At 36.0% G+C, this 24,137-nt stretch overlaps 1 protein-coding gene across 3 annotated transcripts in view; it reads right to left on the bottom strand.

Annotated features, from left to right (window-relative positions):
• The window catches only part of OLFM3 (olfactomedin 3), a 193,153-nt gene that overhangs the window by 13,490 nt on the left and 155,526 nt on the right, over positions 1-24,137 (bottom strand). For all 3 annotated transcript variants that reach the window (XM_035717949.2, XM_025417469.3, XM_025417467.3), the window contains 2 exons: positions 19,560-19,715; positions 14,613-14,832 (listed from right to left, as the gene is read on the bottom strand). In XM_035717949.2, coding sequence (XP_035573842.1) covers positions 14,613-14,832; positions 19,560-19,706 — 367 coding nt within the window. In that variant the 5' untranslated portion in view covers positions 19,707-19,715. The remainder of the gene's footprint in view (positions 1-14,612; positions 14,833-19,559; positions 19,716-24,137) is intronic.

The raw sequence follows: 24,137 nt of genomic DNA, 5'->3' as shown, positions 1-24,137 counted from the left end.
CCCAGCCTACACTTTATCATCTTTTTTGAATGGGCATGCATTCAACATTGTATTTCTGTGTGAGCATTTGCAAAGAGAGGAACAGATACTCTTCCTGTGGATGTGAGAAGGTGTATGGAAATGCCTTTTACATTTCTTGCTCTAGTCAGAAGTCACACAGGGACTGAATTTCATTTTGACCATCCATTTCAGTGATGGCCACAAAAGAAAAGAGTGGAAATATCTTCTAAAGATGAATGCACTTTTGAAAAAAAGATATCTGGAATCTCAGAAGTTTGTTAAAACTAGTTCTGGATATAGATCAATATAATGTCTCAATATGAAATATAAACATAATGGGATGTTAGTTTCTATAACACTTTATATCCAGAGGAAATGGCCAAATGGAAACACAGGAAGAAATTATAGTGACCTCAATTGTTTTGATACTGAAAGTGAATGGAGATTTGTAGTTATGAAGTTTAACTCAACACTTAGCCAGACTATACATACAATTAAAACTCAAAATGAAATTTTTAACCTTCTTTATTGGCAAAGTTAGCTCCTCTAATATAGGTAGCCTCTATTGCCTCAAGGCAGAAGCACAGTTTAGATAAAGCAAGAAGATACAAAGTCCATATTTGCTTCAGATGTATGCATATTTCATGTGTTGATTCCTTTTATGGGTGTGAATGAGTGTCTGAACTCAGTCTATGTAACATAACTTTAATATGAATTGAGATGGATTAGTTAAAACCTGTACAAGAACTATATTTGTAATTAGGAATTGTGCCATGAACCTCATATAATCAACATTTCCCAAAACTGACAGCACATCAGTGGCTTGAGGTGTCTTGGCTTCTGTGATGTTTGGATACAACCCAGCATTGTATCCATGTGGCAAAGGGATACTGCTGAGCTTACTTAGATCACTTAGGCCAGGAATTAAGACAGAATTTACACCAGGACTTAAAAGCTTCTGACACCTAAACTAAAAATGACTTTGCTTTCTTCTTATGACAATGGATGTTTTTTTCTGAAATATATTAGAGGATAAAATCAATTCTTAATATTTAAGTATAAAATAATTAATTTATTCACTTAACAACCATTTACTGAGAACTTATGTGCCAATACTGTGGGAATATAAGAGGAAGACAAAATAGGTCCATGTGTTGTAGCTCCTCAAAATACTATTGCTTATCCTTTCCGTTTCTTCTTTTATTCTTCTTTTTGTTTTTTTAATCATCTGACAAGGAAAGTTAAATGAAGAAGTGATTTCAGACTAAGACTATATTGAGAGAAAAAGAATGTAGCATTGAGACCACTGAATATCTCTTGATATAAAATAATTACAGAAAGTCTTCCACTAAGCTTACTTAGATAACTTGAAATTTATCTCATTTTAAACCACTTTTACCTTTACTGTTCTACAAAACATAAATTGTCAAACACAGAAACCAGCAAGTTCAAGTAGTTTCCCATGTTTAATTTTCTAGAAAAAAATGAACATGAGGGGGTGCCTGGTTGGATCAGTCAGCTAAGTGTCTGCCTTCAGCTCAGGTAATGATCCAGGGTCCTGGGATCAAGCCCTGCTTTGGGCTTCTTGCTCAGCAGGGAATCTGCTTCTCTCTCTCTTTCTGCCCTCCTTCCCTGTCCCCTGCCCCAGTTCTCTCTCAAATAAATAAAATCTGAAAAAAATGAATGTGAGGGTCAAGAAAGGACATACTTAGCAATTGTATTTCTTATTAGGTCCCACTGATTTGGTCTTGCATATATGTTTTAATGGTAGTTGTCCTGACTGTGTGAAGAAAACTTATTTCCATAATGTAGTAAATCAATATAATTTTGCAAACTTTGTGAGATTTCAGTGATTCTGTGTGTGTGTAATGGGTTTTTATGTTAGACGTAGACCATTTTAAAAATATACATGTAGGGGCACCTGGGTGGTGCAGTCAGTTGAGTGTCAGACCCTTGCCTTAGGTTCAGGTCATGATTTCAAGGTTGTGAGATTGAGCCCTGTGTCAGGTTCTGCACTGAGCATGGAGCCTGCTTGAGATACTCTCTTACTCTGTGCCTCTTGCCCCATGCCACTTGCACTTGGTCACTTAAAAAAAAATTAAAAAAAGGATAAATATGAAACTATGTGAACTCTGGTTCCAAATAAAGATATTTTACATGTAGTCTCTGGCCAGAGAGATTCCTGTGAACATTTATGAACTTTGTGTTTTGCATTCTTTGGTTCTTCTATATGATTCCTCTCTCCATCAATATCCTCCATGTGTCACCCATTAGCTATCGCCCATCTGCTCAGTGACTCACAGTATGAAATGCCAGCCTTTGTCTTCCTGGCATTTGACTTTGATCCACCATAACTTTCCACCCCACAGTGACATTCTGAGTAAACTAAAATTTATAGCATTAATCTACAAAGCACACTTGAAGTGAAAAATTATAATGGCTCAAAGCATCAACAATTTAAAAATAATATCTTAAATGAGTCATTTATTAATTCACTCACTTATTCATTTTATTACTCATTAATTCATCAAGCTAAGACTTAATGAGCATCAAGCACTGTTCCATGTACTAGAACTGCAATGGTAAGCCAAAACATGACATATTTTTTCTGGTTTCATTTTGAAGAAAGCTTCCATTTTGAAGAAAAGGGGGCTAAAACAAGTAAGCAAAAAGGAAATATATCAGGAAAATTTTAATGCAAATATTTAAGTAGAATAATTAGATAGTGACAGAGGGTTTGCTGCTTTAGATTGGGTGAGTAGGGAGGGCCTTTCAGAAAGGGTGATATCTAATCTGAGATCTAATTGACAAGAAGTCAGCCATGGCTTCATCAAGATAAGAAGCTTCAGCAAAGTAAAGGAAACAGTCAACAAACTAAAAGGAAACTATAGAATGGGAGAAGATATTTGCAAGTGATATATCAGATAAACGGCTAGTATCCAAGATATATAAAAAACTTATCAAACTCAACACCCAAAAAACAAACAATCCAGTCAAGAAATGGGCAGAAGTTATGAACAGACATTCTCCAAAGAAGACCTGCACACAGCCAACAAGCATATGAAGAAATGTTTCATCTCACTTGCCATCAGGGAAATACAAATCATAACCACAATGAGATACCACCTCACACCATCTCACTTGCCATCAGGGAAATACAAATCATAACCACAATGAGATACCACCTCACACCAGTGTATCTCACAATGAGATACCACCTCACACCAGGCTAAAATTAACAAGACAGGAAAAAACAAATGTTGGAGAGGATGTGGAGAAAGGGGAACCCTCTTGCACTGTTGGTGGGAATGTGATCTGGTACAGCTACTCTGGAAAACTGTGTGGAGGTTCCTCAAGAAGTTAAAAATAGAGCTACCCTATGACCCAGCAGTTGCACTACTGAGTATTTACCCCAAAGATACAGATGCAGTGAAACGCCGGGACACCTGCTCCCCAATGTTTATAGTAGCAATGTCCACAGTAGCCAAACTGTGGAAGAAGTCACGATGTCTTTCGACAGATGAAAGGATAAAGATAATGTGGTCTATGTACACAATGGAATATTACTCAGCCATCAGAAAGGATGAATACCTACCATTTACATTGATGTGTATGGAACCGGAAGGTATTAAGCTAATATTAAGCTAATTGCAATAAGTCGATCGGAGAAAGACAATCATGTGGTTTCACGCACATGTAGAATATAAGAAATAGTGAAAGGGACTATAAGGGAAAAGAGGGAAACTGAGTGGGAAAAATTAGAGAGGGAGACAAACCATGAAAAACTGCTAACCCTGGGAAAAAAACAAAGGGTTGTAGAAGGGGAGATGGGTGGGGGAATGGGGTGACTGGGTGACAGATGTTAACGGGGACACATGATGTGATGAGCGCTGGATGTTATACCATATGTTGGCAAACTGAGTTTAAATAAAATTTTAAAAACAGAAAAGAAAAAAAAAAGAAGTCATCCATGGAACCATAAGTCGAAGGGAAGGATACTGAGGCAGTGGATCAGCTAAGAGAGGGCAGTATTAAAGTAGGAGTTAAGGCATCTGACTGTCTGGATTTGTATCCTGATTCTATCACTTACTCTCTGGGGATCTTGAATAGTTTTTAACTTCCCAGTGTCTCCTGGATATCAACAGTAATGATATCTATTTCACAGGGTTTTGGGAAGATTAAAAAAATTATATAACTTAATAAATATTAGCTATTCTTGTTGTACTCACTATGGCCCTATATCTGGATATGCTTGATGAGTTAAAAGATACAGAAATTAACAAAAAAAAAAGGGCAGTATGTCCAGAGCACACTTGGAAAAGGAGATGAGGTTAGCTAAGTGGTCCAAAACTGAAGCTATGTAAAATCAGAGTTTTTGGATTTTATTCCAGGTATGATATAAAACTATCGGGGAATTTTAAGAAGATGGGATAGTGGCAGACTATGAGCCAGCTTCTAAAAATATGACTCTAGGTGGCATATGGAAAGGAATTACAGAGGGAATATTGTATAGACAGGGAGGCCAGTTAAAAGATTATTGCATTGGGCCAGGTGAGATGATGGAAGTGGTGATGGGGATGGAGAATAATAGATGGTTTGGGTCACAATCTTGGGATACAGTTGATGGGACTGGCTTCAGAATAGATGTTATAATGGAAAGTAAAAAGAGGAATTGAAGAAAACCTTAAATTAAAAGATAGTCCAAGATAACATCCCAATTTTGGCTTGTCCAAGCTGGGAAGATTGTAGTTGCCATTTACTCACAGGAAGTAACTGAAGAAGGGATGAGTATGGGAGAAAAGATCAAGAATTCAGTAGAGATTATTTTAAGTTGTTCATGACTGGTATGCATGCCAGTGGAGGTGTAAAGAGGATAGTTAAAAAATCTAGGGAGCATAGACACCCTTTTGAGATACAGCTTTAACAGTCTGGTGAAAGCCAGAGGCTAAATATTGCCTTAGAGGAAGGACATGTACAGAAAAAAAGAAAGCATTTAGAACGGAGCTCTGGGGCATTGTGACCCAGCAAAAGAGCCCAAAAGAAGCTACAAATGGGACCTAAAAATAGTGTAGTGTTAAGAAAAAAAAAACAAAAAACAGTGTTTTAGAAAGGATGAAGTACTGACTTGTGGGGAATACCACTGAGATATCTAATAACCTCACAGAAGTGATCATGGAAGTTAGCAGCAAGGAGCCACTGGTGACCACAAGAATCAAATGGAGATGGTATGTTAAGAAGAGAAACTGGATCACAGTTGGTTTTGAAGACTGTAAATTAAAGCAGTAGCTATAGAAGATTCTTTCAAAGGAGAAAAAGCGGAAAGAGGAGGGTAGAGAAATAAAGGATTATGGGAACATTTTATTATTGTGCTGATGTTATGTTTAAGAAAAGTTTGTTTGCCTCTGTGAATAATCTATTAGAGAGGGGAGATGGAAAAGAGAATTATTAAATAAACGAACCCCATGAGTAGATGGTAGTATAATCTATTTAGGAACCACGATAACCATGCCTCTATCTTTTTTATACTTTTTTTGGAGGGGGATGGGAGAAGTATCTTTGTTTTTGACTTCTACAAATTCCCAGAAATTTTCCATGGAAATGTTTTTGTAGTATATTCCATCCAGGTTAGAATGCTGAGGTGAGTGTTAAGAGATCCGGTTTCCAATCTAAGCTGTAGCATTAAAATTGAATAATGCACTTTGTCTCTGGGATGGAGTTTCCTCCTCTCAAATGAAAATTCTGAAGCTTGCTATTTCCTTATTCTGACTAAGGAAACACTGAGTGGATAGAGGATCAACAAACTTTTATATGTTGCTGGGAAGAAGGTGGTATTTGTGGGTTGTTGTAAAATACATACACATCATCAGGGTGATCATGGTCACCATCATTATCATCTACTCTTACTCTTGGGAAGCCAAAAAACAGGACTCTCAATGTTGATTTCTTTGCAGCTGAAGTTTATCTTCCAAATAGTTATTTGATTCCAAGCTAAAATTCATCTTGATAATGAAATTGGTAAAATTAAAGGTGCAAGAATTTACAAGCAGCTGGATGCTTTTTTAGTTATACTTTTATGGACCTTAATGTCAAGTAAACACAGGTATTTTCAGATTCTGATGGAGTGGAGAAATTGTAAAAATAAAGTAAAATAAAATAAACAATAGGAGTCATTTCTATTTCTTGGCTCCTGAAAACTAGTTTTTGTTCAAATAAATCATTATCTTTCTTACTTCACTCTCACTTTCTATGAGGACAAAACCAGACAGAAAGGATAATTTCCTCAAATGCCTGGAAGACAAATGTTCTTGCAAAAGTGGATGGCAAAGAAGGAAGTTAAGAGTCTTGCTTCATTGATTTTCTCCTGCTATGCTCCTCTGTCTACAGAGAGGCACATGAAAATATTAGCATTTTATAATATATTACATATATACGGTTGTATATATTCAGAAAATATACTGAACAGATAGTTTATGAAAGTGACCGTTTTATTTTCTAATGACTTTTAGACATTAAACTCTTTACGACCAGTTGCAATCCATATTTATCAATCAGTAGCTCAGGAAAATATATCATTTGGGATTCAGTGGATCTGTGTTTGGATCAATGAAGCATAAAAACCATCTGTCTTTTGTTTATTTCTTCAATATATAATTGTATCTTGTAATATCCTGGACTAACAGCTTCTGGATTTAAATCCTAAGGCCATGCCCATATAAGTAAATTAAATGGAGTAGTGAATCCGTTTATGACGGAATGTTGTTTCTTTTTACTTAAGGCCATTGGAGAACTCATGTAGCAAGTAGATATGATTTGATCTTTTACGTCTATTAAAGCTACTGAAAATAAGTTTATGTCTACCATACACAGTGAATTCTAGTAAAATATAGTAAAATCTATGCATATTACTTAAGATTTTATTTGTATATTTAATCTTACCACTTATACTACTGAGAGAAAGGTGGGGATAATGATGGACATAATTGATGTATTATTGGGGGCACTAGAATGAGTTTTCTCGATGGGTGTCTGGTAAATAAGGTCAAGAATAATATGTTTTTAAATATCTGTATTTTTCTAAAATTAACAATTCTAAATTTATTAAGCTATTATAATTAGCATTTTATTATATATTGCATGTGCATGGTTCTGTATATTCAAAAGTACAGTGAATAGGCAGTGGAGGAAAGTGAGCATTTTATTTCTCTTGATTTGATTTATGAAATTATTTTAAAAATTATCTCATTTTTTTTTCTGAGATAGAGCTTCTATTTTGAACATATGTTTAAGGGGAAGCCTATTTAATATCCAAATTAAGTGGAGCAGAATTGTATGATAAAATCCCAAATAATTTGACAATTCATGCTTTCTTCTAAAAGCACAATTTTTATATCCTTAAAAATCTTGTTATTTAGTTGTAATCTAGGAAAATGTAGGACATAAAAAGAAAGATAAATAATAAATCAATTTATGGTAAAGTATGCTAATTACCCCAAAATGTGGAAAAATAATGAGGGTTCCAGGATTCTGGGAGAATGAGTCATCATCACCAAGTGCTTGGATACTGAGCAGCTGCATTCTATATTACAGTCTAGAATTTTAGGGAGAGTAGGATTGTCCTTACTAAATGACTCATTTGAAGATCTTCTCAATTTAATTCATGGGGTTATTCTTGTAAATTTCTCCTATTAAATTTCCAAGTTAAATCTTCACTCCAATCCAGTCCAGGCACACAGTTTAACTTTTCTCTTAATTCCTGCTTTCACTGAGATTTTCAGTGTCATGCTTTAGGTGCTCGGTAGAACCAAATATCTTATGTTTTGTAATGTAATGTTGCATTACCATTGAAACAAGAACAGATGGCAACAGAAAAAAGGTTAATGAAGGCTGTGCTTTTGTTATCTTTTTTCCTTAAAGATTTGTGTGTTTTATAAAAGATCCAGATGTTTTATATTTGACATACACTGATTTATTTCTTGAATGCAACATAAAGATTTTTGTTTTAAAAATATTTGCTCTCAGGGCCCCTGGGTGGCACAGTTAAGCAACTGACTCTTGGTTTTGGCTCAGGTCATGATCTCAGGGTTATGAGATCCAGCCCTGTGTCAGGTTCTGTGCTCAGTGCAGAATCTGCTTAAGACTCTCTCTCCCACTCCCTCCACTTCTTCCTTTTCTCTCTCTCCTTCTCTCTCTCTAATAAATAAATCTTAAAAAAAAATTTCCTCTCAAATCCTCGGTAGACACTAATTTTTACCTACTATGTTTCAGGTGTTTTATGATAGTCTACAAGAATTCAACTGAAATAAGACATAGATGACCCCTGAATTCTCAGAGGAGGGACTTTTCTTTAAGGGAGTAGAGATTACAAAAATTTTAAGAAAGCAGATTTTTTTTGGAATGGAAAATTTCCAGAATGGAAATTTCTGAAAAATATGTCATGGGGGGTGGGATGGGGAACTCTTAGAGACTGTGCCAGGGGAGTCCAACCACATAAAGGAGCAATCAGAGAAGGCCTCATAAGAAAGTTGGTGTCTGGTATGTAAAATGCAAAATCATTAGAATTTGGATAGGTGAGATGGAAGAGTTTCCGTGACAGGGTGGAATAAGGTCAATATCCAGGCAAGAAAACATGCATGACTGAGGAACTGAATGATTAGAATGGCTAAAGTTTAGAGGGAGTACATGATGAGAACTTATGAGACAAGGGCTGGAGAATTAGGCAGAGTCCATGTCATCAAGATGGACCATGAAAAGCTATTTTGATTTAATTTTAAAAGAAAATCATTTAAACATAGGTGTAGTATGATTAATTTGCATTTGGTAATGATTACTCTAAACACCCCAAATGGTGGAGAGGCAATGACTTTGGGTAAAGAGGAGTGGGTAGGAAGCCATTGCAGTTTCCCAAATGAGAGATGATGAATGATGGTCTGGGTTAGGGTGATGGAAGTGAGGAAGCAGGAATGAGGTGCTTTAAGAGATTGATTGGAGAGAGGAATGATATGAGTGCATGTGCATGAGTTTTAGGAAAGGATGAAAATGACTCTCTAGCTCCTTTCTTTCTACAGCAAGAAAAAGAAATCCGGGGAAGAAATCTGCCTTTAAATTCAGAAGGAACTTGAGTTTAAAGAATGCTGCTCCAACACGTACCTTTGGTAAATAATTTAAATGTTCTGAGCATAAATTGCCAATGATATTGCCTAAGTTCTTGCAGTGGTTAGAACTAACCCACGTAAAACAGCTGGCACAGTGCTTGCCAAGCAGTAGGCTGTAGTTACCTTCTTTTGTGCTCATTGTCTCCACTAGAATGCAGACTTCTTAACAGTAGAGGGAGACAGTGTGCTACTCATCTTTGTATCACCAACTGCCCACTGGAGTGCCAGCACGTATTGGAGAGTCAATAAATATTTAGTGAATGAACAAATAAGACTATTACCACACTATTACCACATAGACAATTTCCCTTAAAAATCTAATTTTGTATAAACACGGTAAAGACAGTAACCCGAATTTCATAATTGTGACTTAAGGTTTTGAGTGCTATGCTACTTCTATTGAACATGAAGCCTCAAAACTCTTAGTAGAAAGATGTGCCCTGTGCTTCACTAGATGGCACCACACCATTGCCCTAAAATAGAACGAACTTGAGGGAGTGGGGAGCAGAGGACTAAAAAGCCTGATTATAACGCACATTAAACATCCATTGATGTTCTCAGGGTATGTGTGTGAGATCTTTAACCATGCTTTTTTCATCAAATTCTTACATGCATATAATTATATTTTGCGTGTCTGGGAACAGGGTATTTAATTAAGCACATGGGGCTTTATTCTGTCTCTCATAGGAGAAAATTAAGCAGTTAGGAAAGAGCATCACTGTGTCTCATTCAGGCCACTAGGGTGCATTACTATGGAAGCTTTTTTTTTTTTTTCTTTCCCCCTAATTTCTATTTTCTCTAAAACTTTAATTCTCTAGTAGAAATAAGTGGAGTTGTGCTCTAGTGCTGTTAATGGCCTGTGATTTCCTTAACTGCCTTATTCACTGTTTGGGAGTGACTTAGACCTTGCAGGCAATGAGCCTAGTTTGTTTTTTAGTATCTTAAAATTTATGTGATATATAGTGTGACATTTTCCCTAAAAGCAAATTCACTGAAAAGGTGAGTGGAGATGCATTCATCATTGTTACAATTTTATTCTCTTGCCCCAATCCATTTCTGCCCTCTGCTAATTGGTTTTGTGTGTTGAGAGCAAGGATGCCACTGATGGATGAGCCTTCTTGTTCCTGTTACTATATTGAGGATACCATGTTTATCCAATGTCCCACTATAGATCCAAACAGCAGAGCAACTGGATTTTAGATGCTTTTAGAACACTGAACCCCAGATTTTTTTTTCCCTTCATGTCCAATTAATGGTTCTCCTGTTGATTAACATCTGTTTTCTGAGTCCATGTGTTCTGATATTTTGATAATTGGGCATTTACTTATCAGTTAATAGTAGGCATAAAGTTAAAAGTGTTCCCAGAGATAACTTCATATAATTTTTATTGAAAGTCCCAGGAAGTAGAAGTACTAAGTAGTGTTAAACTATTTTTTTTAAGATTTATTTATTTATGATAGACAGAGAGAGAGAGAGAGAGAGAGAGGCAGAGACACAGGAGGAGGGAGAGGCAGGCTTCATGCCGGGAGCTTGATGTGGAACTCGATCCCAGGACTCCAGGATCGCGCCCTGGGCCAAGGCAGGCGCTAAACCGCTGAGCCACCCAGGGATCCCAGTAGTGTTAAACTATTAATTTAAGGCACCACTCTCAATCATGTGTTTGTGTTTTCTTGGCAAATATATGTATCAGATACTTCTTTTCAAACTGGAGTCATTTTTAAAAGGATAATATGAAGATTCTGTTATTTATTTTTTCAGGAACCATGTGACTTCATACCTTATGTCATTAGGTCTGTCTGTCTCTACCTGGACGTGTTCTTTACATTGTAATTAATGGTTGTGATTCCGTTGATAAATTTACTTTCTGCTTAGGAGACTCTCAGTAAGTAGTTCTGCTTGTTCTGTAGATCTGTTGTGATGGAGAAAAGTACCCAATTCTTGGGACAAAAAGAAGCATAAATAAGTTAGAGTCATTGTGGCACTGGCCTCTCTTCTAAGTAAATAGGGACCTCAGAGCTGTTAATAATCTAGAAAAGAGTTTATAATGTGTGAGAATTATTTCCAGTTTCTTGTAAGGTCATATCAATTAACTCAAATAGCAACCATCTCATTAAATAAGAAAGTTGAACACTATTTTATTGCTGTTTGATATTTGCATTGGTAGCTAGGTTTTGTTTTTGATTAGTTAAAATAAAATTAAATATTAACTAATTAATGTACTTAATTTGACAGTCACATTCTTTCTAACTTTGTTGCCTATGAGGGCAAATTAATAAAAAGAGCCTTTGATGTTAAAAAAAAAAAATATATATATATATATATATATATATATATATATATATATATAGTGGATCACAGTCCTAAGGCCTAAGGATACCATGGAAATATCCATGGTTCAGTAGGAAGAAATAGTATGAATTTATGTCCACTTAAATTAATCCCCTTTGTCCCAAATATCATTTTCAATATTGGAGGAGGCTGTGTGTGGGAGATTTATATGTGGACTGAAAAAAAACTACACGGGATTATGAAAGACCTGAAAGGAATGTAGATTTCTTTTTTTTTTTTAAAGATTTTATTTATGCATTTATGAGAGAGAGAGAGAGAGAGACAGACAGACAGACAGGCAGAGGGAGAAGCAGGCTCCGTGCAGGGAGCCCGACATGGGACTCGATCACACCCTGGGCTGAAAGCGGTGGTAAACCACTGAGCCACCTAGGCTGCCCAGGAGTGTAGATTTCATTTCCTAACTGCAACATTATTTCTAGCTGAGTCAACTCAGAATATATGTTAGAAGTGAAATTCATTTCTAAAATTAAGTAAATTCCAAGAATTTTCCATGCCAATCTCTCAAAAACCTGACTGGCATACTTTAAGTTTCAAAGTGTTTACTAGCTAGAACTATTCTATTGCCTTTCCTTCCTTTAGTAGAGTGTGTGTACTTAGCAGATATCTGGTCTTGGTGTACAAGGCCTATGGCTTGGGTTTATCATAAGATGCTAGAAATAACCAAATGAATCTATTCTCAGAATCTGGAGTGATTCATCTGTAACAAACAGGCCTCTTCAAAGTAAGTCAAAGTCCTACACAGACCAATCCTATGTGCTGTCATTGACAGAAAATCTGTAATCAAATATTTTATGAGATAATAAAAATGCATTTGGATATTTCTTTGCAACCCCCAAAGGAACTTAGATATTGAGGGCACTCAATTCTTGGACTGAGATGTTCTTCTCATCTGGTTTGGTGGAGACATCATCTGGCAAGCTATGTAATTAATATGTGCATCAAACTAAAGGTATTTCTTGATTTAAACATAAAATATAACAGAATTCACTTATGTCAGTAATATTTACCTTTTCTCTATTAGCAATAAACTCTATAACATTAATTATTAACAAAACAGTGTATAAGGTGGTATATCAGATAAATAACTCCTTCTTTCCTTAGTCTCAGTCAGTCCTATGCCCCCTGACTCAAATATGTGGTGAAGAGAGCTTTTTTTTTTTTTTTCAATTTATTCAATGTCTTGAAATAGCTAATATTTACTTGGTTGAAAGTTGGAAATTATTACTATATGAGTCATTATAGAATTAATGTATTCAGCAAATATTAACTTTCCTTTGTCAGGCACTTTTCTAGGCATTGGGGGGATACAAGTTTTAAAGGGAATATCATAGACATTGTTCTTGTTCTCATGGAACAAAAATCTAGAAGATAGCTATCCAGTTACACATGCAATGATAATGAAACATGAAAAGTCCAGTCATTAGTGAAATATCAGGATTTGGGAGCACCTAGCAGGGACACATAGTATATACAGGGAGAGCAATGAAGGATTTTGTCAAGGCATGACATGTAAACTGAGACCTGAAGGATGAATGGGGATTTGTCTCACATGTCAAGTGAATATGTGTTGACACAGAAAGGATAAACAGGAAAGAGTGTTGACAGGAAAAGGGACAAGTATCTCAACACTACCCTGTGATAAGAAAGCATAGAGCACACAAGACAGGGACATAGCATGTGAGGGAAGGAGTGGCAGGACCTGAGATGGGAGAAGTAGGGAGGGCCACTTATGGAGGAGGGCCTCATAAGCTGGGGACTATATCCTAGGATATAAGGGAGTCCTAGGAGATTTTCAGCAGTGCAAACTAATTTCAGATTCATGCTTCCAAAAAATCCCTAGGCAATAATGTGGACAATGAGTGAAAAGTGCAAGAAGAGGAGTCATAGAATCTACTGGAGTAGTGATTGTTAGGAGACTAGTTATAGATGAAAAAGTACAGGCCTTGACGGATGAGGAATAAGGAACTGAGGATTTCTGTACGAGCGTTTAGCTTTAGGGTTTATGTTAATTGCCTTCCAAGTAATTTTGTCGAAATCTCTTGGAAATCCTGGGTTGGCCACAGTGGGCCCTCTGAGGTGGTGATTCTCCACATTGTTTTGAACTGTACTACATGCAACTCTCTGTAAATTCATTCTCTTTTTTTCTTTGGATTGCATTTGTAAAATAGTCTTTCAATTTTTTCATCAGCCTTTCAAATTCTAAGTGTTTACATTTATTCTCTGAAATTGTCTTTACTAGAAATTATCTTTTCCGAATTCTTTTTTTCTCTTTTTAGTTTATTTTCTATTCTAGAAATTTTTTTCTTTCCCTTGGGGGAATACTTTTCTATGGTTATTGACTTGACCTCTCTGGTATATCACTTCATGTCAACAACTAAAATACTGTTCCTAAATGGACTTACAACACCCCCTTATTTAATTTATGACCACATATTTATTTTGCATGAAATTACAGACTAGTGTCATGATGATTTCAGCTGAATAATTATCTCGTGGATGAAGTGGAAGAGTTCAGAAACTCAGACCAGGTTGAACCACACATTTCAGGAGTCCTGAACTGGAATCCATATCCCATATCCTATGCTTGACCCCTTGCAAAGTAGTGAATATATATTTGAGTAGGTGCCTCCTTTTTATTTCTTGGGTGGATCAGAACAACTAGCTGATGGCAATTCTCTATAGTAGAGGAATTGTTTCTGTTTGATTTAATCACTGCTGTTTCATATTTGGTCCCAAGGTAACTACCTTTTTCCCAACCTCTAACTTTCTTCACTACCAAAAATGCCTCTCCCCTCTCCACTTCGAGACAAGTAATGATTGACGATTACATGTTATCCGTCTGTAGTAACTTACCGCCATCAGTGTAGCCAGTAGAATTGTCTGCATTATTTCAAGCCATCAAATGATAATAGCATGCTCTGAAAATTAGGCAACTGTTAATCAAATAACACTGGTTACACAGTGTGCTTAAGGCGTTATGGAATACTTAGAAAGCAGGCATTGGTTGCTCTATAATTAGATATTCATGACTATCTGCAAAATGTTAAGAATGCAGTTTTCATTGAAACCACTTAAAAATACAACTTAAACAAATGAAATTGTTCTACTTACTCAGCTTTTTCATGCAATCACGAAGTCTGGTTTCTAGGCTAAGCACTCTTTGATGCAGTTCCTCATAGTCATAGGCACCAATTTCCTCTTGAATCCCGGTGAGGACGGCAGACAGATTCCGGATTTCCTCCTTGAACTGGGTGATTAACTTGGCATCTGTTTTGTACTGTTCCAGCACGGGGATCAAGGGCAGGAGTTCATCCATCTTCTCTTTCAACTCCTGTGAAAAGCAGCCAATTGTTCCTAAAAGTCATTTAAACAGATCAAGCAGCTATGTTCTTTTTAATATGATACCTAAAGGAACTTATTAAAACAGACTCAAAATTCCTTTTTTCTGAAAATTAAAAGAAAAGTTTTATTAATGTATAATCAGGATATAACATTATATTAGTTTCAGGTTTACAACATATTGATTCAATACTTGTATATCAAAAATCTTACTGACTTTTGGTTGAAATTAGGTACTTTGTGAGATCATGTAGTGGCTACATGATCATTAGTAGCAAATCCATTTATCTCAATATAAGAACCTCTCTTTAAATTATGATTAGGTGCTTTTCAATAAAACAATTGATCCTTATCGTAATTATAAAAACTTCTTATGCTAGCAATTAAAGGTTAAAGTATCATTTCACTTTCTGGTAGCATTTTAAAAAGTGAACAATGCATTATTTAGGCAATATCATCAGGAGCCATCTTCTTATTGTGAATTACTAGAAATAGGTCAAATATCTCATGTCTGTTAACTCTAATTACCCCCTGACTATCTATGTTATGGGGGTACACTTAAAAGAAATTTTGAATCCTGGAACAGCTTTTCTGTAACACTTCAATTGTTCCAACTGTGGTTTCCTACCACTCTGTCCCTTCCATTATGCTCAGGCATTCCTCATTCTTTCTAACATCCATCTTAACACAACATCATTAGGAAGTAAGTTCAGCAAGCATAATAAATCATGCAAAGCTCCTCAAAGCTCAGAGAAATGCCTGTTGCTGTTTACCATTTTGAATTATTACCCACATTCTGATTCCATTTGCCTTAGCATAGATAATTTAGAGCTCTTTAAGTAAGGCAGAGTTGCTTACCCATGTAGTGAATTAACTCTTTTAACTCTTTCAGGGACCAAGGTACTCACAGTTTATGGAACAAAAGAACTAGTTGTACCGATTTGTTTGAAACTGCAGAGTTGTTTTTTATCTGGAGAACAAGAAGCATATTTTGCCAACACAGTGTCTCTTATCTCTAGCATCATGAGACTGAACCTCACCTGCAGTTTCACTTTCAATTTTGAGGTTGTGTCACCTTTTCTTCTTTGCCTTTAATGTGGTCGTAGTGGTCAGTGAAAATATTTCATGAATGTGAGTCAGTTGTGAGTTTTTTACAGATGATCTCATTTGTGGAAAGAGCTGTCACTGTTATGATCATTTGAGAATAATCCATAGGTGCTGTCAGAAACCATGCTGTACACTAACTAATTTAAGGAGCTGAAAATTGCATTTTAAAATTACATTTGGAAGATGTTATTACTATAAATGCATTAAAATAGCAGGAGTTCCCAATGCTGCCCTGGTATATGGGCTTATGTTTCTTGTGGGGAAATTTCCACTTGCTCTGTAAGCTCTGAATTTTTTGATTTTGTCTATATGTCCATGTTGTGTGGGAGGGGACAGAGTCTTCATAATGAGAACGATTCATAAATATCACAGTGAAAAGGTGAAATTGCATAGCTTTACCCATTTTGGTGGCTCATTTGGAAATAAACTTATTAGTTTGAACATCTTGTGGCATCCCAAAAGGAAGACACAATTGCTTCATTATGATTTTAATAAGAAGAGTTCTGTCGGTAGCATTTGCTGCATATTATAGCAATAGTTACAATGAAGAGTTTTATGTTACACTATGGGAATATTGAAAAGAAAGCAATTCAGTGTCACAATTTTGGTGACTTTTTTCCCCCTGAACTAAAAAAAAAAAAAAAACCCAAAAAACAAAAAACAAAAAACCAGCACCAAAGACAGGTAATTATATTTTTGGATCTCTTCAAAAATTCATAATTTGGTTATTGGTAATCAATTTTGAAACTCTGGACATCAGTCAGAGAGCAAGGGGAAGTTCAACCAATATACACATCAAATTTTTAAAAGGTTAAAGTAGAATGGCACATATGTGTACTGATAACTAGAATACAATCTTCATCTTAAAAAGTACAAAAAAAATAAAATAAAAAGTACAGAAGACAGAACTTACTTAGCATTTTTGATAAGTTGAAAATGGTGTATCAGAGTAGGGTTTTCTTCCAATTAAAAAGTATTTTTGATGTAAATTTACTTTTGGAATGTTCCAGTTCTTTGCATCAAATATGGTACCTCAGCACTTCATGCCAAATCTGACTCGTGCTCAGGCTCAGTGAATACATAAATTCAACAAACATATTGAGCATGTAATTATTATGCTTACGTTTCAGAGAGCTATAATCTATTTGGAGATGCAGTGTAGAACTGGTATTAGCAGGCTTACCTCTCGAGTTGGATATTGTGGTCCTGATGCATATTAGATATAAGTGCTGAACAAATTGCATCAGTTTCTTATCTGAACAATGGAAATAAGTATAGTGCCTACTTTATAGTATTGTTGAGAAGACTAAATTAGCTAATGTATATTTAAAGTTGCCAGAACTATGTGTTGAATATGTGTAATTCTTCAGAAAATTATTATTGCTGTTTAGATTTTAACATATAACTTAAGTATCTACTTGGATTATGTGAACTGGTAAAATCAAAATCATTATGTCATATGGTGCTGCCTGAGAATTAAGTTTTCTTACTCACAGCCTGGTTGCTGCTAAGCAAACTTACAGAAAAGGCAAATTATTTCCTTGAGTTTCTCTCAGCTTTTTATCTCTCTGTTTATTTCTGATCTTCTCCCAAGGGTTCCCACAAATACACAGGCTTCATCATGCCTTCCCAGCTCTTCCAGGCTTGGCACCCTCAAACTATCCCTTGGCATCAGAGAGTTCTGCATTGTCCATCTGAGCCTGAGTAATTTTCACTCTGCGCCAGACACCCTGAGCACCTCTCCTTCTGTCCTTCCTTTCTGGGCATGCACCCCCCGCCCTCCACCCCCGGCCCTGTGCTGTAAGTGCCAGCTTACCAATTCCTCCTTCGTTGATGTCCTCAGCATCCGGCTCACATTACTCCTCTACAGCCTACACCCTAACCCTGAACACTTGGAGAATCCTCTGGTTTTCTGAAACTCTTCTGTGATTCTGTGTGTCTGTGTGTGTGTGTTGGGAGACTAGTCCAAAACTGCTTTCTGGAAAATTGCCAAATCTTGAAAATCCTGCCCTGATCTTCTCTGAATAAAACTAAATAAGATTACTCTTCCTTTGTGCTGTTAAATAATGTTTCTGCTTCTCTTTACCATCAATTTTCTATGCCTGTTTTAGTTGTCTTTCATTGAAGAGAGATCATTATATATCCAGCAGTGGGCCAACACTGCCTTGCACACGGTACATGCTCAATAAGTATTGGTTAACGTTAACTCATTTCCGCCTCAGCCTTCTACTTTTCACTGTTTGCCACCCCCCCCCCCCCATAAATTATCTACTCATCCGGTTCACTCATTCTCTCATTCCCAATAATATTTACTCTTAAGATATCTTCTAAGCCTTGCTCTAATTTATTCTAATTTCTTAACCTCCTGGGTTTGCTTACTTTTCTCTTCACCTCAACATCATGATTCATCACTTGAGCCTCATCTCTTGTCAGTATCATCCACTCTCTTACCCTCCTTTCCTTCTGTTGTACCTCTCTGGTTGAATTTAAAACTGGTTCTGGGGATCCCTGGGTGGCTCAGTGGATTGGTGCCTGCCTTTGGCTCAGGTCATGATCCCGGAGTCTTGGGATTGAGTCCCGCATCCGGCTCCCTGCATGGAGCCTGCTTCTCCCTCTGCCTGTGTCTCTGCCTCTCTCTCTCTCTCTCTCCCTGTCTCTCATGAATAAATAAATAAAATCTTTAAAAATAAACAAAAATAAAACTGGTTCAATGTAAAAACTTATACATACCTACTTAGGCTCCTGAGCACCACTGAAGAAAATTACAAACCATGAATATTTCTGCCAGGTCAAAGTGTGCTATGTGGACCTCCTGTCACATGTCTCTGACTAGCTCTGTGCCCATCACCATTATGTGTGAAAAGCACTTCTGATGCTTAAATTTGGGCCCGTTCCCTTACCATCAGCAGTGCATCTCACTAGGGAAGGGAGGAAGAAAAGAACTATTGTTTACAAAACCACAATGTGTTCTATAAACTATGTGCTACCCCTTCGGAGGCAGGCTATTTCTTTTTAATAGAGGCTCAACTGGTATTATCATAGATTTTAAAAAATACGGCACTGTCATACATAGGTGCTAAATGTCCATATAGCATACTTAAAAGCACTATTTCTCTCCATTTTCAGTGTTTCTGGATAATTGCCAAAAACGACTTGAAGCCTGAGAAAAGACTTTGTATCGAGTTATGAAATGGCCTTCCTTTTCTTTTTATATGCTACTATTAATGGTATTATTGCCTCTTTTAATACTAAATATTCTCTCTATGCCTCCTCATATCAGCAGGGCATAAAGTCATGAGGAAAAAGCATTGATAAGTTTAATTATTAATCTTCCTTGAGATTTCCTCTTGTCTTAGATATTGAATTGCCTGTAAATCTATCGAGAAACTCCACCAAGCTCTAGGAGGATTAGGCTCTTTTTATAGCAAGTCTTCTATGCATTCCTACCAGCTAATGGTCAGTTCCAGTGGAGAGATGATTGACATCCCCAGTGAGTCTTTAACCTTGCTCATGTGGGCCAACGCACAGCTATTTCTAGCTGATTGCCATGCTGGCTGTCCATTGCACTCAGTGTCTGATTTGAATTGACAAGACTGCAGAAGTCAAACCTACTTGAAAATGCTTGGTCATTAGTGTCTTCCGATCATCTTCAATCTGCCGAAACTTGGCCTTCAGCCCTTTCATTTGGGTTTCCATTTTTAGAACATATTGGAAATCTCTCTGAGTTCTCAGGTTTAAGACTTCGATAGACTGGGACATGTTCTGAACCTGTTAAACAAGAATATTGGCTCTACATTATTGTCTATTTACAGGTATATTCAATCAATACTGAAGTAGCAAAAATGACAGTAACATAAAGAACTGGAAGTGCCAAATCCATATTTGCATCCCCACACGATACGTTTTCAGGAGGACAATTCTTCCTGATAAATATTCCAAAAATTTAGCAAGGGAAATTTAAACCTAAGCAGGAAATAATAAAATTGTCATTCTAGGATTAGGGATAAATAAATATGAATAAGAATTTAATAAATCAGAAAAGTAAATTTTAAAAATAGAAATTTCATCCCAGGGCCTTGTAAGCTTATGATGCCCCAAGCTATTAAATGTTAACATGAGTTGTTTCTATAAGTACTAACTCTGATTTCTTCAAGATCGGGATGTTTAACAATTGTGGATGGTAGTGACATGTCCAATAGAATTAGAATGGAATCATTCTAGTACAGTTACTTCAACATCTTAAGTTCTCCCAGGGGTGAGATTGAATTGACCAAGATGCACCGTGGCAATGCTGGGCCACCCCCATACATGAAGAGCATAGTGTTTAAGAGACCTAGAAAATGGCAGCTGTATCAAGTGTTTGGTAGGTAGATAGCAAACACAGATTAAGCTGAGGGTACTTCTTAGGTTCCTTGGGCTCCAGGCTATGTAGAAGTAGGAAACAGGTGACCTGTAAAAAATCTAGAAATGAGGAAAGAAAGGCTCTCTAATTTTTGTGGCAGCAAAACCCTAAAAACAAAGTGAAAATGTCTAATAGTTGGAGAGCTATTAAGTGATTGGGGAATGGAGTACCAATACACTATTTTAGAGGGTAAGCTAGGTTTCTATACCGTGGTACTCAAACTATTGTCTACAGAGCAGCAAGTTTGGCATCACTGGGGAGCCTGTTAAAATGCAGATTCTTGGGGCCTGCCCCAGAGCTACTGAGTCAGAATCTGCATTTTATTAGGATCACTGTGTTTATTAAATTTTGCTCAAGATGGAGGAATTTCCATGAGAAAAGCAAGTGAGAAGAGTGAATGTAACAGCTTTTATATAATTTGATCTTTTATACTAAATCAAATTCTATGTGCGTATGTGTGTCTCTGTCTCTCACATATGCATAAAAAATGGGGCATATGAACAAAAAATCATGGTGGAGAAAGGAATGTAAGGATTAGAAGAATACATATTAGGTTGTTAGTTTTTTGATACAGGGGGTGATGTGGGTGAGAAGTAATGAATATTATAGAAAGGAATCTCTGCTAAATAGAATATATATATATATATATAAATCTACATAGAATTATATGTTTTATTTCCATGAAATGAATACATGAAATCACCAAAAAACATTATGGTGGAATTTCAGGTGAATTTTATTTTGTTTCATACATTTTAAGCATTATTCTATTTATTTTTAAATAAACATATTATTTATTTATAAGTAAAAAGTTATCTTCATTGCAACAATTGGGGGTTACAAATAAGGAAGGAGTGATTTATTCAATTTCTGTCATTAGGTATGTCACACAGCTCAGTGGACCAGCTAGCTATAAAGAGCCCATTGTTGGTACATTCCTCAGAATTGGAACATTCCAAAAAGGCAGTGCATTCTGCTGCTTTGCTTGCCTACTTCTACTTATTAAAGAAGGTCATATTTTCCTGTTTTTTTTTTCCTTTTCTGCTGTTTCATCCATAGGCCTGCCTTTTATGAATGCTATCTTTTCAGGAAATATTATAGTCTAGCTTATATTAAAACTAATTGTGTATTGAGGGTGTTGGGTAGGAGCATACAAGTGGCTGCCCCTTGGTGAGCTCTGTGAGATCTGAAGCTGCATCTTATCCAAATATTTTATTTCTAAGACCTTATACAGAATCAGGAATAGAATAATTGCTCAATGAATATCTCTTGGGTAAAATTATCTTAGGCTTCCAATAATAGTAATAGGTAATTAGTATTTTAATATTTTAAGGAAAGTTCCTCCTTCTGTCACTGTAGCACTATAGCATTACATCACTCCCAAATATTTCTTAATTTACTATCATTCTTACTTAGATAGCTTCTTTTTTTTTTTTTTTTGGATCTTTAGTGTGGCACAACATTAGTGAGACAACAATGAAAGATGGAGATGGTAACTACATCTTGGGTAAATTTAATGCTCTCAAAATAATTTTCAGCTCTATTATGGTTAAGCATGAATAAAGAAAAGCCATTTGTATTAAAGAAACTATCTACACATTTGAATATGGCATTTGTCTTTGAAGATGCCCATCATTGGCGTGACCAATATTTTCCTAGGAATTCCATGTACCTAGGCAGAGTCCATACAGTTAGAAAACATAGGCAAATGAGATATTCTGGATACAGTTAAAAATAGCTTCTCTTTTATGTTGTCTCTGATTAACCCTATTAGGTTAATTTTCAACTGTATTTGTGTTGTAGGAAAATGCACAGAGAGAGTTTTTGCTAAGACTTGATTGTGACCATCTATATTGTAGAAGAGCTACATTTGGGTAATGGATAGAGATGGAGCTGTCTAGACAGAAAGGATGTGGCTCTGGACTGTCTTTTGCTTTTCTTGCTGGCTATACCTAGGAACGTTTGGTTTCCCCACTGTTACAGAGACTTCTTAAGCACCAGTTTCCTGATGATACCTGAGACTGGCTTCCGACAGTTACACTTGTAGGAAGGAGATCCATCTGCTGTGGTTCCTCTTTTAGTCTGTTTATCACTCATATTCTACAGGTTTTCCATATGTGTCCCTGTGTTTAGACCCTCTCTACATAGTCTGGCAAGTTTATTCTCTCCCTTCATTGATAATTTAAAAAATTATTTATTTTAGTTCTTGCATAAATAAATGTCTGAGGTCTTTCTGAATTTAAATACAAATTAACTTAGATTTTCACTCTAGTTCATAGTTATTGGGTAGGCTACTTGGAAAAAAAAGCAGCCTACAGTTCATATAATTTACTATTTCTCTTGGCATATAATACTCTCCAGTAATAGATTTAATGAACATAACTTGTAGACACCTAGGTTTTGTTAATAGATTTTGTGGAGTTTTTTGTTACTTAAATATGATGATTTTTTTTAAGGCGTGATTTTCTGGAATTTCTTTAATACATTAAACATGTTGCATATTAGATGGAATGGTCTATAAATTTCAATGATTGTTTTCAGCCAACCCCCTGGATTGTGTTTTTTTTTGCCTTATTTATCCTACACTAATTCCTGGTTTCTATCATAGTTCTGGAATATGTTTGACTTTGGACCTGTAGAGGGTATTATCTATTTCCTGACACTTTATTTGAATTTTTTGGACTGGTTTTCGAAGAAATATCTGAATCTATATGGGGTGTGTATGTGTAATGCTATCCTGAGAAACAGTAGCAGAAATAAGGTTATAGTATCTAAGAATGTGTTTCTCACTGAAATTGATAAAGAAAAAAGATGCTTTTGTACAGGAAAGAATATAGGAGCAGAGAGTCTATAATTTAGGGAGAAATACAATTTAAGAGAAAAGAAGAATTGGATTTAAAAGATAAATTACCAAGGTAATTAATTTCCCTGGTAACCAAATAATATTAAAACCATGTATTTGGATTTTTTCCCATAGAAATAAAGAAAATCAAGATTGGTAAGCAATACTCAAGAAAAACCACAGTTCATATGTCATGATTCCTAATAGCTGAGAGGCACATTAGCTAGAGTCATTAACTTGAATGAAAATGACATTTGCTCTTGTCTGGGAGACAGATATTGAAGGAGCAGAGAAGATGGGATCTTATAAAAAGAGACTTTAAAAGAAAGACCCAATAGATTATTGATATCTCTGAGGAGAGGGGGAGGAAAAACAGGACTAATCATTGTATAAAAACAAGAAAAAAAACTTTCTTAAAATCTTAGCACATCAATAGACTTCTAAGTAATGTACACAGAGGAAATTTATTTACATTATATGACGGTGGAAGTTATTGTTGCTGGCTTGAGGTTACATAAAGTAGGCACATCTGTATTACAAATTTGATGCTTTCATTTTTCTAGCTTCTCTTAATTTTCAGTAAAAAGTTCCTATTCACTGCCATCATTGTGTGAATGATCATGAAAATGATACGCACAGAGTGAATTGTTGAGCATGGTGTCCCCTAAAAGCACATACTACCTAATCTATCTTATTATCCCTAAAGGTATTTAAAATTCCAACATGTTGCCATCCTTCCATCAGGCTGGCCACCCAGCTGTCCTACTATATTCAGAGCCCAACACAGTGAAATTCTGAATGAGAATAATTGAAAGAACCATTCATTGTTTTTTTTTCCTCCTCAAACTAAACATAAATAACCTTTCATGAGCTGACTTTTATCTGCAAAAAAGAATAAATCAAGGACATTCTGTGTTTGATTGTTATGGATCCGGCTTAAGTAAAT

This window comes from Canis lupus, chromosome 6 (genome assembly GCF_003254725.2).
Source record: "Canis lupus dingo isolate Sandy chromosome 6, ASM325472v2, whole genome shotgun sequence".
In the NCBI taxonomy this organism is placed as follows: domain Eukaryota; kingdom Metazoa; phylum Chordata; class Mammalia; order Carnivora; family Canidae; genus Canis; species Canis lupus.
The sequence above is the reverse complement of the archived record's forward strand: the minus strand, read 5'-3'. Positions and strand labels throughout refer to the sequence as shown.